The sequence below is a fragment of the Hemitrygon akajei genome, chromosome 26 (assembly GCF_048418815.1).
Source record: "Hemitrygon akajei chromosome 26, sHemAka1.3, whole genome shotgun sequence".
NCBI classification, from domain to species: domain Eukaryota; kingdom Metazoa; phylum Chordata; class Chondrichthyes; order Myliobatiformes; family Dasyatidae; genus Hemitrygon; species Hemitrygon akajei.
In genome coordinates, this window is record NC_133149.1 from 38,883,407 (window position 1) to 38,896,590 (window position 13,184).

Here is a 13,184-nt window from a genome sequence, read left to right on the forward strand (position 1 = left end):
GAAGTAAAGTCAGCCCTCCTTATCTGCAAGTTCCGCATATGCAAATTCATCCAACCGTGAATCGAGAAAACCTAGAAGTGCTCTTCCAGCACTTACTATTCGAGCAAGTATAGACTTTTTTTTCTTGTCATTATTCCCTAAACAATGCAGTATAACAACTATTTACATTGTATTAGGTATAAGTAATCCAGAAATGATTTAAAGCATACAGGAGGATGTGCTTAGGTTATCGTGGATTGGGATTTTTAAAAAAAAAAGGAAGTTCTCTTACGAAGTAAGTAGGAACAGCTACATATGGTATTATTTAGCGTCGGTTAGCCAAACGTTTGTCTTAATATATAGTATATATTTTACCTTTCTATGCATATAAAACACTTAAAAAACGTATGCATTTCAATAATTAAACCACTGCATTGCTTAGTAATAATTGTAGCTTTCATTGGGGCAGGGCCTTTCTCACTTTATCCTTTAAAATTGTTTCGATTGCTGACTGACTGTAGCCGAATGCTTTTCCAATAACTGACGGTATAGTGTTCTCGCACAGGTGTAAAAACTCTGAACTAAACACCAAGTATAAACCGGAGTCAATGAGGAGCGATCCCAGTAAGATTAACCGTTTACTGTTCACTCTTCCACATTAACGTATGGTGAAAACTGTTGATAAAACAATACAAAATATATACAGTATTTGTTTCCTTCTTGGCATCACATTTACATCATAAATACTTGCAAAAATAAAACTACAACAAACTATATTACATTAAAGTACAACATACAGTCAGAATCTACCTACGCCATCGACTGGCTTTAAATACACTTCAACACAAACTATCCGCAACTCTTTAAATAACAAAGAACATAAACTTTATCAACCGTCATTACTTTTAACAGAATCAGCGTTAACATTTTTACTTCAACATATCGATTATCTTATGAATTTACGGCGTTGCTTCTATGATGTTTCTAGTGCATAGAAAGAAAACTTTTCTCGCGCTGATCCTGCACACACAAGCCCCCTCCTTCCCGTTTCTCCAAACCGGTATTTTCCCACAGGACGCAGCAAAACCGGGTGTGACGTCATCGCATGCCGCAATATATCACAGACAACCAATTTACTTTCAACAACCTTAACTTTAACTAGAAAACGATTACAAACGAATTACTGAAGCGAAAATATAATAAACTAAACGAATGCCTTAAGGGCAACACAGACAGCGTATCACCTCTTTCCGATCGCTTTATTATTTCCACTTTATTTTCCAATCGTGATCATGATTGTTTTCGTGAACAGAAACACTATGGATTCAGAGCTCCGCCGGGTCCTAAAGATCACTTCACTAAGCCAGGTTAAATAAGGGACTTAAGCATCTGTGTTTTTTGGTATCCGCGAGGGGTTCCGGAACCAATCCCTCACGGATAAGGACAGCCAACTGTACGTTAACAGCAAAATATATTTTGTTGTTTCGAATATCCAAAGAGGATAAAGAACAAAATGGACATAGCAATTAAGTGGACCTGAGCAATTCATTTGATAACTAAATCACTGGGGGGGGGGGGGGGGGGAAGAGGAAAGAAGAGGAGTTATACCACAACAATCTCCAAGTTTTTTTTAGGAGGTACATTTATCAAAACAAAGCAAATCAAAAAGACTACACTTTATAGAATTGTTCATCTCTCATTGTCACAGTAACAGGAGCCCCTCTTCTCAAAAGTTATTTATTCCACTTATTTTTTAATCCACAAAGCCACTGGTAAAATATAGAAATCACTTCCTATTTCACTATGACATCCTAACAATCAAGGTCCAAATAAATTCATAAAATTACAAAATAGCATTTTGGTATGCTTAAATGAATATTTATAAGCCCTTTCATGCACTACTTGCCATGCACTTCAAAATGCAGGTATCAAACATGCTGATGTCATTTTCTGTAATTAAAATAGGTCAAGGGAAATTAAGTTAAAACTCACCATGAAGCATGCTATTGTCACTTATACCTTGCACTCTGCTACTAGTACATACATCATTTCTATACATAGAAAAAGGTGTATTTTTAATATAATATACACAACAATCTATTCTAATGAATGTATTTCTTTTTACAATCATTTTTATTGATTCAATGTATTTTTGAAAAAGCCAAGCATATTCTTCCAAATTATACAGCAGTATGATAAATCAGTGCTTTCATTGAAAAAGAAGTTTTACTTACTGAACTTGTGTGAGGTCCCTGCAAATATGGACTATCTCGGGCAAGTGCCACAATCACTTTGCTCTTCTCTCCAGCCCAGTGAACAACCATCTGAGAGTGTGAATCATTGAGGTTCACCTGCAATTTAAAAAGCCATGTAACGACATTAGTAATGAACAATTTCAGTAATGTTCTACAAAAAACTTTGCAAATTAGACAATGCATCAAGAACAAACCCATTTGTCCCTTCTTATCGACATTGCGACTTATGCATCACACAGTCCTCTTCCCACTGTACACACAACCCCAGTAACACCTCTAATGCTTTCAGTCTAAGTGTTTATTCAGCTTAAATACATTTATGTTCATCGCTTCAACTGGTGTTGTGTTTTTTTTTAAATTATAGTAATAAATTTTGCATTCTAATTTTAAAGCAATCTCAGAATTTCAAACTGGATTTAATAGTAGCCACTTTAAAAAAAATGGCTCATCGCCTTTGCTTGACCTTCAGATGATTACCAATCAAACCAGTCATTGCGTTTTAATATGTCTCTCCATTCCACTTAATATTTTACAAGTGCAGTAATGTATAACGATTCAATTCACATCACTTAAAACTAAAGAAAATCTGTTACTACACTACACATCATAAACAAGAGGAAACAGATCATTTGGAGTGCTATGAATATTCATAGTCTTAGCTTCAACATGAGAAACAATTGTATCCAATGTTAATGAAATTGATTAATGAGAGCTTCTGAAACATTTCCATAAGGAGAAGCAGCAAGTAAGCAGGCAAGACTAGAGAAAAAATTACAGTGAATTCTAGTTAATCAGTATGAGTACATTTTGGCCCATTTAAGTGGCTGCTCCATTAGCCGAAGTTTCATGGAAATAGAATGGTAATTAAAAAGAAACTATCATTTAACTTAGTAACAAATTATGTATTTAAATAAATTACAAAACAAATTACAACACTACCATTACTACTACTGTACTATAAAGCTGTATTGGTTCCTTCCCAATAGGCAGTCACTGATAGAGGAATTCATCCAGTGTATGCTGCTGTATTCTTTTGATTGATCGTAAATGAACAAAGCCAGCGTATACACCTAATACAGATAATGCAATACTGTAGCGATGTGCTACACACTGCGCTGAAATAACGACACACAGTTGGTAAGTTGTTTCGAGACTAGTTTATTCAAACTTTGCGGCGCTGGCATTTAATCCCTAGCGCCCGCCCTCTCCGGGCGGAAATGACATCAGAGGTGCATTACCAAAGTCTTCCCCCCGCGTGCTGGCTATTTGTGAGCTGGTTCACCTGCGCAGAAAGTGGGTCGCCACAATACAATGTTTTTGACAATTGCATCCTCCAGTTATTGATCTTCACTGGAACAGTCAGGATGACTGTCGATACCTTTCAAATTCTTTGTAGTTCCTAACTAAGTAGCAAAATCATTTCATTTCTGGCCGTTTTTGGCATCTCCAAGCCTGAATGCTTAAAACCACAGTGGCAAAGACAGTTCCGAATTGTCTTACTTCCTTGCAACTATCAGTGCCAAATAATAAAAAACACTTTTTTGAACAACACACACAACTGACACTATTTAAAAACTGTTCACTCTTAACATGGTGTAGCGTCTAACAGCCACACATGTGCATGTAATTGACGCCAATTAGAAATTTCAGCAATAGTCTTCTGTCCCAATTAAGTGACATGATGTCCCAGAAACGAAGGGAATTCCAGTTATTTTCTTGATTAGTTTTTGTTCTTTAAGCATTGCCCTGATTAACCAATGACCCCATTATCCAGAATACAGCGCATTCAGTAAAAATACAAATTCATCATTTCTGCAGCTTTATATTAGTAGCTGCACTTCAGAAATCTGGTTATTGCCAGGTGTATCTAGCTCGTCTTTTCATTCATTTTGGCTTTAAGAAATTATTTGTGCATTAATCATTTCTCAGTTCTCATCTTCATCAAACACTCTTCCATTACTTCTGTAAACTTGCTAATAGGATTCTCATTAGAAACATTTCTTGTCATTGACAAAAATGTCCCTGGTTATCTCATATTAAATCTTTTCAACTTGCCTTCACTTTATGATGATTCCCTAAACTTCACACTTGGCCATATTTTCCAAGACATTCTCAGCATGATAGACTTAACATTCTTCTAACTAAAAGCAGTCTCATGAATGCAATCTTAAATGAACTGAAGCTTGAAAATCTTGCAGACTGCATCAGAATTGAGTAATTTGTGAATGAAAGATTTCTTGTAGGACTTTTGAACTTCTGTCACCCACAGATTTATTTGATTGGATCGTAGCTGTGATAATGACAGGCAGGTAATCAGCAGGAATATTCTAAAACACAAGTTCTCGTGGATGGTGTGCCCTACAATTATCTAATTGATGAATAGCTGTGTTAAACTGAGGCAAACCCAGCCTTTCTTTTTTTTTCCTTGCTCTGGAACAAAATGAAAAACACTCCATAGTCATCCAGGCTTTTCTTGGAGCATTTTAAGATAACAGACAAATATATGATACAAACAGCCTATTGCTTTCAAAAAGGTATTCATCAACTAAAAGTTTAGGTTTATGTCTATTAAAGCATTACCACAAACCAGGACTTCATTCTTGTCCTTGTTAACTGAAAGTGAGCACACACTTTGCCTTCATTAGGTAAAGAGCTGCTTGACAAACAGCACCATACTACTAGCTCCATCTCATCCATATTGTAAACTTGTGGTCTTGCTTTTCAATGAAGGTCACAAATGAATCAAAAAATTCCTGCAGTTATGTGATCCACTGTCTTTAAATCCACTGTCCATAAATAATAATTTAATTATTTATGGTTTTATATTGCTATATTTCTACACTATTCTTGGTTGGCGCGGCTGTAACAAAACCCAATTTCCCTCAGGATCAATAAAGTATGTCTGTCTTCTACTCTCCTGAATGCCATGATCTTTTAAAAACTATAATCACCAACTTTCAGAAAACATACGCATTCAGTTACCTGCATTACATGATGAAAACCCTTAGTTTATTTTGTAGGTATTCAAGGTTTACTGTATAGTTGCTGACTGTACCAAGGCAATCCAAATTGGGACCTCTTTTCAACCATGATTTGGCTCATTTATGAGCATTCAAAACTAAACAGCCTGTCAATACTTGTGTCAAACACAAAGCAAGGCATTTCATATTACAGAATTGCCAACCCCTTTAGAGCTGCTGCCAACACATTATTTTTCAGCAAGTTCAAATACTGCAAACTCAAACAGCAAACTGGAGACATGTGAAACTGCAAACAGTAAATGTCCTAGTGATTCTTCAATACTATAGGAACCTTTTTGAACCACCATGCTGGGATAACTATTACAATTCACAAAGATTTTTGTAAAATTAGCCTTCTGCAAGTGGCAAAACAGTTTTACCATTAGCCAGCTCATCATTTGGTGGTGAAATAGAATTAAAATTATCTCCAGAGAAGGCAAACCTGTACAGTGTAGACACTGCTGGGATGTCCAGAATTGGGGGAGGGGGGGGGTCACAAAATATTGGGTGGGCTATTGACTGGAGAAGGGGGGGGGGGGGGAAATCCTTAACCAGAGGCCAGTAAACCTTTGGTGGCTCATTCAAGGAAAGCAATAAGAGTTTTGAATGTTAGCAGAAAGGATATGGGGTTAATGAAGGAAAGTGACAAGAAGATTTTTTTTAAAAAACAGCCAAAAAGGCACAGATCACAAGGGACCAAACAGTCTACTCTTACTTCTTGTGTTCTAAACAGAGATAACACCGGACAGCAATTCCTGCCCCCCCCCCCCCCCAAAAGAAGTGTTGCTTCCTCAGAAGCAACTTTTTTTTTTTTGAGGCCGAACTCAAATACAACTTGGATAAACAAGAAATTAACTTTTGAAAGTAATGCATTTAATTGCATAATGGTGCTGACATTTTGCAATAGTTCAACTAAGCTAAAAATGTTTTGATGATTTTCGTTTGTACTCAGCATCTGAGGCTTCTTGCTTAAATGTCCAACAATAATCAGCCAGCATTGATGGATTCCAGTCGCCCTGATACTTTCTTCATAACCATAATACCCTGGTGAAACGTTTCACCATGCTCATCACTGATAGCGCAAGATTTGCAAGGAAGTCTAAATGGGAATGCAGAAAATGAATCTTCAGTTACACTTCATGGCTTTGCATAGTTGAAGCATGTTGTCAACCAGCTGCACGTAGTTTGGTGCTCTGTTACTGCTAAGAAAACTTTCAACAACATCCTTGAATGCCTTCCATGCAAAATTTCTCTGGTTCCATGAGAAGTTCTTCGAACTGCCTGTCACTGATGACCTGTTTGATTTGTGGACCAACTGAAGTGCCTTCCCTAATCTTGGCACCAATTCTTCTGACTTAATTTATGAATTGAAACAACATAGGCAATTTTTTTTTTAAATGGAGTGCGATAGCAAGATTTCATGGCGATTTTCATGATCAGCAGCCCAAAATCCACAAGATGCATCCAGAAATATTCAGGAACAAAATGTTTGTTGTCCAGTGTAATTATTTTAATTAACTGCAAATGGTGTTCATTTAGCTCAAGAAAATAAATGCATTTATGTATCTATGTCTAATGCTGCTTGCTTGACTGGAAGGATTGTTGAATACTGTTTGTGATACACTTACTGAGAGATAGTTACTGTGGCTAGTATATTAAAAAACTTGCATTGTTGATACATTGGCAGAGCACCACCATTACAATTTTAGACAGCATGATACAATACATTTTTTAAAATTCAAAATCAATGCTACTTCAATTTATGATGGAGCAGCTTCATGCCAGCTGTTGTGCCAGGGAAGCTCAAGAATAAGTAGAGAAGGAACGTGCAGTTGACATATCTGATTGCAAATGGTTACCAGAACTTCAACCGTATCTTTTGCACTCATGCTGGATCATAATGGGAAAGTCTGTGCAAGCTCATCCTCCAGCTGTCTTGTTTAATTATCTACTACCTTACAGTTGTAGGGCACTTCAGTACAGGAAGAAATCCTTCAGCCCTTCCAGTCCATGTCAAACCGTTATGCTGCCTAGTCCAATTGACCAGCACCCAGACTATAGCTCTCCATACTCCTCCCATCCACATATCTCTCCAAATTCCTCTTAAATATTGAAATTGAACCCACATCCATCACTTGCATTGGCAACTTGCTCCATACTTGTACCACACTCTGATTGAAATTCCCCACTCAGACTCCTCTTAAATTTTTTCCACCCTTAACCTTTAGTTCTAGTCTCACCCAATTTCAGTGGAAAAAGCCTGCTTGCATTTACTCTATCTATACGCCCCCTCTTGATTTTGTATACCTCTATCAAATCTCCCCTCATTCTCATATGCTGCAGGGAATAAAGTCCCAACCTATTCAACCTTACCCCACAACTCGGGTCCTCCAGTCCAAGCAACATCCTTGTACATTTTCTCTGCATTCTTTCAACCTTATTTACACTTTTCCTGCAGGTAAGTAACCAAAACTGCACACAATACTCCAAATTTGGCCTCACTAACATCGAATACAATTTCAACATAACATCCCAACCCCTGTACTCGACATTTTGATTAGGAAGGCTAATGTGCCAAAAGCTCTCTTTTTGACCCTGTGTAAGTCGAATCTGGATAAAGTCACTCAGAGACCGTACAAGTACAAACTCTTTATTCAAAACCTCCAGGGCACTTCAGTTAGTTGCTCAAACAGGAACCGTCTGTGACTGTTCCTGCTCGATCCACCAGTTAACCGGCAGTTCCCCTTACAGAAAAGATATAGTCATTCAGATAACCCCACACAAGACAGGCTAGAGCCAGACTTAACTACGTGCATGACAGTACCGAGATAAATTACAGAATAGGTATATTCTTACATATTACAAATTACAGAATAGGTAATCTTGCCATCTTCACAAATTTTCTGATGACTCTGCCATAGTTGGATGCATCAGCAAGGGAGATGAGGCTGAGTACAGGGCTACGGTGGGAAACTTTGTCACATGGTGTGAGCAGAATCATCTGCAGCTTAATGTGAAAAAGACTAAGGAGCTGGTGGTGGACCTGAGGAAGGCTAAGGCACCGGTGACCCCTGTTTCCATCCAAGGGGTCAGTGTGGACATGGTGGAGGATTACAAATACCTGGGGATACGAATTGACAATAAACTGGACTGGTCAAAGAACACTGAGGCTGTCTACAAAAAGAGTCAGAGCTGTCTCTATTTCCTGAGGAGACTGAAGTCCTTTAACATCTGCCAGATGATGCTGAGGATGTTCTACAAGTCTGTGGTGGCCAGTGCTATCATGTTTGCTGTTGTCTACTGGAGCAGCAGGCTGAGGGTAGCAGACACCAACAGAATCAACAAACTCATTTGTAAAGCCAGTGATGTTGTGGGGGTGGAACTGGACTCTCTGACGGTGGTGTCTGAAAAGAGGATGCTGTCCAAGTTGCATGCCATCTTGGACAATGTCTCCCATCCACTCCATAACGTACTGGTTAGGCACAGGAGTACATTTAGCCAGAGACTCATTCCACCAAGATGCAACATTGAGCGTCATAGGAAGTCATTCCTGCTTGTGGCCATCAAACTTTACAACTCCTCCCTTGGAGTGTCAGATACAGTCTAACTCCAAGAAAAATACGGCTCAGCATGGCTTAGCACATCTAATGATCATCAGCAGTTTTCTTTCAGAACACAGACTGCTATATATTTTTTTTAAACTGACCATGTTAACCCTTTACATACTTTATCAAGCCCATCCACCCACGACACCATTTTCAAGGAATTATAGGTCAGTAATCCCAGATTCCATTGTTCTACCTCACTCCTCAATGCCCAACTGCTCACAGTGCAAGTTTTATGCTGGGTTGTCCTCCAAAACCGCAACACCCCACATTTGTCCACATTCAATTCCATCTGCAATTTATCATCCCATTTTTCAAGATGGTCTGGATATTGCTACAAGCTTTGATAGCCTTCCTTGTTAACTGGATAAAGTTCAAATCTACATAACAGTGTCATTCGATACTTTTCACTTTCCAACACCCAAAATCAATTAATAAGCTCTTATCTTGTTTAAACTCAAACTATTTATTATTTAATAAGAGGGAAATCAAGTGTCAAGCCTTACCTGAATGATTGATAAAATATTATCTAGAAGCTGTGCCTTAAATACTGGCATCATCAGCATGCTGCTCACATACACCGCTTCTCACAAGGAGACCAGAGTGGTACAGGGTTCAGTGGAGGGCATGACAGTGAAACTCAACAAGGGAGTTCAGCAGACTCAAGAATTGTGCTAAATCCTGTACACTGTGGCAGTTATGCATGTTGGAAGCCAGCAGAGAGTAGGCTGTATGCCCATGTCAAACTTATCAACATAACCATAAATAAGCACACTTCCAACAGCTACTGCAGGCTTCTCTCACCTTGTTCTCACCCCATTAGCCACAACCCCAGCCTGGTAGCTTTATCCTGCAAAACGTATACTTTTCAACATAATTGTATAAGGGCTAGGAGTGTTGTAAAAACAAGCCTGAAGGCTTTCTGTGTCAATGCGGGGAGCATTCGTAACAAGGTGGATGAATTGAATGTACAGATAGCTATTAATGAATATGATATAGTTGGCATCACAGAGACATGGCTCCAGGGTTACCAAGGATGGGAGCTCAACATCCGGGGGGATCGACAGGAAAGAAAAGGAGGTGGGGTAGCATTGCTGGTTAGAGAGGAGATTAACGCAATAGAAAGGACGGACATTAGCCTGGAGGATGTGGAATCGATATGGGTAGAGCTGCATAACACTAAGGGGCAGAAAATGCTGGTGGGAGTTGTGTACAGGCCACCTAACAGTAGTAGTGAGGTTGAGGATGGCATTAAACAGGAAATTAGAAATGCGTGCAATAAAGGAACAGTAGTTATAAATGGGTGACTTCAATCTACATATAGATTGGATGAACCAAATTGGTAAGGGTGCTGAGGAAGAGGATTTCTTGGAATGTATGCAGGATGGTTTTCTGAACCAACATGTCGAGGAACCAACTAGAGAGCAGGCCATTCTAGATTGGGTATTGAGCAATGAGGAAGGGTTAGTTAGCAATCTTGTCGTGTGAGGCCCCTTGGGTAAGAGTGACCATAATATAGTGGAATTCTTCATTAAGATGGAGAGTGACATAGTTAATTCAGAAACAAAGGGTAACTTTGAAGGTATGAGACGTGAATTAGCTAAGATAGACTGGCAAATGATACTTAAAGGGTTGACGGTAGATATGCAATGGCAAGCATTTAAAGATCGCATGGATCAACTACAACAATTGTTCATCCCAGTTTGGCAAAAGAATAAACCAGGGAAGGTAGTGCACCCGTGGCTGACAAGGGAAATTAGGGATAGTATCAAGTCCAAAGAAGAAACATATAAATTAGCAAAAAATGCGGCACATCTGAGGACTGGGAGAAATTCAGAGACCAGCAGAGGAGGACAAAGGGCTTAATTAGGAAAGGGAAAAAAGATTATGAGAGAAAGCTGGCAGGGAACATAAAAACTGACTGTAAAAGCTTTTATAGATATGTGAAAAGAAAACGATTGGTCAAGACAAATGTAGGTCCTTTACAATCAGAAACAGGTGAATTGATCATAGGGAACAAAGACATGGCAGACAAATTGAATAACTACTTTGGTTCTGTCTTCACTAAGAAGGACATAAATAATCTTCCGGAAATAGTAAGGGACCGAGGGTCTAGTGAGATGGAGGAACTGAGGGAAATACATGTTAGTAGGGAAGTGGTGTTAGGTAAATTGAAGGGATTAAAGGCAGATAAATCCCCAGGGCCAGATGGTCTGCATCCCAGAGTGCTTAAGGAAGTAGCCCAAGAAATAGTGGATGCATTAGTGATAATTTTTCAAAACTTCTTAGATTCTGGATTAGTTCCTGAGGATTGGAGGGTGGCTAATGTAACCCCACTTTTTAAAAAATGAGGGAGAGAGAAACCGGGGAATTATAGACTGGTTAGTCTGACGTCGGTGGTGGGGAAAATGCTAGAGTCGGTTATCAAAGATGTGATAACAGCACATTTGGAAAGAGGTGAAATCATCGGACAAAGTCAGCATGGATTTGTGAAGGGAAAATCATGTCTGACAAATCTTATAGAATTTTTTGAAGATGTAACTAGTAGAGTGGATGGGGAGAGCCAGTGGATGTGGTATATTTAGAGTTTCAAAAGGCTTTTGACAAGGTCCCACACAGGAGATTAGTGTGCAAACTTAAAGCACACGGTATTGGGGGTATGGTATTGATGTGGATAGAGAATTGGTTGGCAGAAAGGACGCAAAGAGTGGGAGTAAACGGGACCTTTTCAGAATGGCAGGCAGTGACTAGTGGGGTACCGCAAGGCTCAGTGCTGGGACCCCAGTTGTTTGCAATATATATTGATTTAGACGAGGGAATTAAATGCAGCATCTCCAAGTTTGCGGATGACACGAGGCTGGGCGGCGGTGTTAGCTGTGAGGAGGATGCTAAGAGGATGCAGGGTGCCTTGGATAGGTTAGGTGAGTGGGCAAATTCATGGCAGATACAATTTAATGTGGATAAATGTGAGGTTATCCACTTTGGTTGCAAGAACAGGAAAACAGATTATTATCTGAACGGTAGCCAATTAGGAAAAGGGGAGATGCAACAAGACCTGGGTGTCATTGTACACCAGTCATTGAAGGTGGGCATGTAGGTACAGCAGGCAGTGAAAAAGGCAAATGGTATGTTGGCATTCATAGCAAAAGGATTTGAGTACAGGAGCAGGGAGGTTCTACTGCAGTTGTACAAGGCCTTGGTGAGACCGCACCTAGAATATCGTGTGCAGTTTTGGTCCCCTAATCTGAGGAAAGACATTCTTGCCATAGAGGGAGTACAGAGAAGGTTCACCAGATTGATTCCTGGGATGGCAGGACTTTCATATGAAGAAAGACTGGATCGACTAGGCTTATACTCACTGGAATTTAGAAGATTGAGGGGGGATCTTATTGAAACGTATAAAATTCTAAAGGGATTGGACAGGTTAGATGCAGGAAGATTGTTTCCGATGTTGGGGAAGACCAGAACGAGGGGTCACAGTTTAAGGATAAAGGGGAAGCCTTTTAGGACCAAGATGAGGAAAAACTTCTTCACACAGAGTGTAGTGAATCTGTGGAATTCTCTGCCACAGGAAACGGTTGAGGCCAGTTCATTGGCTATATTTAAGAGGAAGTTAGATATGGCCCTTGTGGCTAAAGGGATCGGGGATATGGAGAGAAAGCAGGTACAGGGTTCTGAGTTGGATGATCAGCCATGATCATACTGAATGGCAGTGCAGGCTCGAAGGGCTGAATGGCCTACTCATGCAACTAATTTCTATGTTTCTATGCATAGCTGATGGTATGACCAAGTTGGTCTTTAAGATCAGTACTCAAGTGTCACACCAATCTTTTACATCTTCATTTCTCCAAATATTAGCACCATTTGCACAAAGAAAAATGTAAAGCTATGTAAACAACAGTTTTGTAGTATAGCCTCAGTGATCCTGCAGTCGGTGAAAAATCTGTTTTTACTGTTATTGATACACACTGTATTGGCCTCTTGAGGAAAACAATTTTTATACATTTATCTTAGTTGAGTGCTAAAATCTATCTGCAGTGAAATACAATACTCCCAGAGAAACTTTTAACAACTGAAAGCGAAGGAATTATTTTGAAATCATTTAGTTAGACATTTTCATACCACTAATCGGCAAAACTTAACCCTTCAAAATAGTATACAATTCAGACTTACCTTAATTTGTTGTAAAGGATTTTCGACTCCAAAGGGAAAAAAAATTAACCCAGCATGTATATGTTACTACATATGAGCTTGAGATTTCTTTATATGCAGGCATTTATAGGAAAATAAAATACATTAGAACTTATGAAAAACTATACATGAAC

At 39.1% G+C, this 13,184-nt stretch overlaps 1 protein-coding gene across 1 annotated transcript in view; it reads right to left on the reverse strand.

The window, feature by feature from the left end:
- Positions 1–13,184, reverse strand: part of sorl1 (sortilin-related receptor, L(DLR class) A repeats containing) — a 201,557-nt gene that overhangs the window by 154,780 nt on the left and 33,593 nt on the right. The window contains exon 2 of the mRNA XM_073029918.1: positions 2,214–2,330. Within this exon, the coding sequence (XP_072886019.1) occupies positions 2,214–2,330 (117 nt within the window). The remainder of the gene's footprint in view (positions 1–2,213; positions 2,331–13,184) is intronic.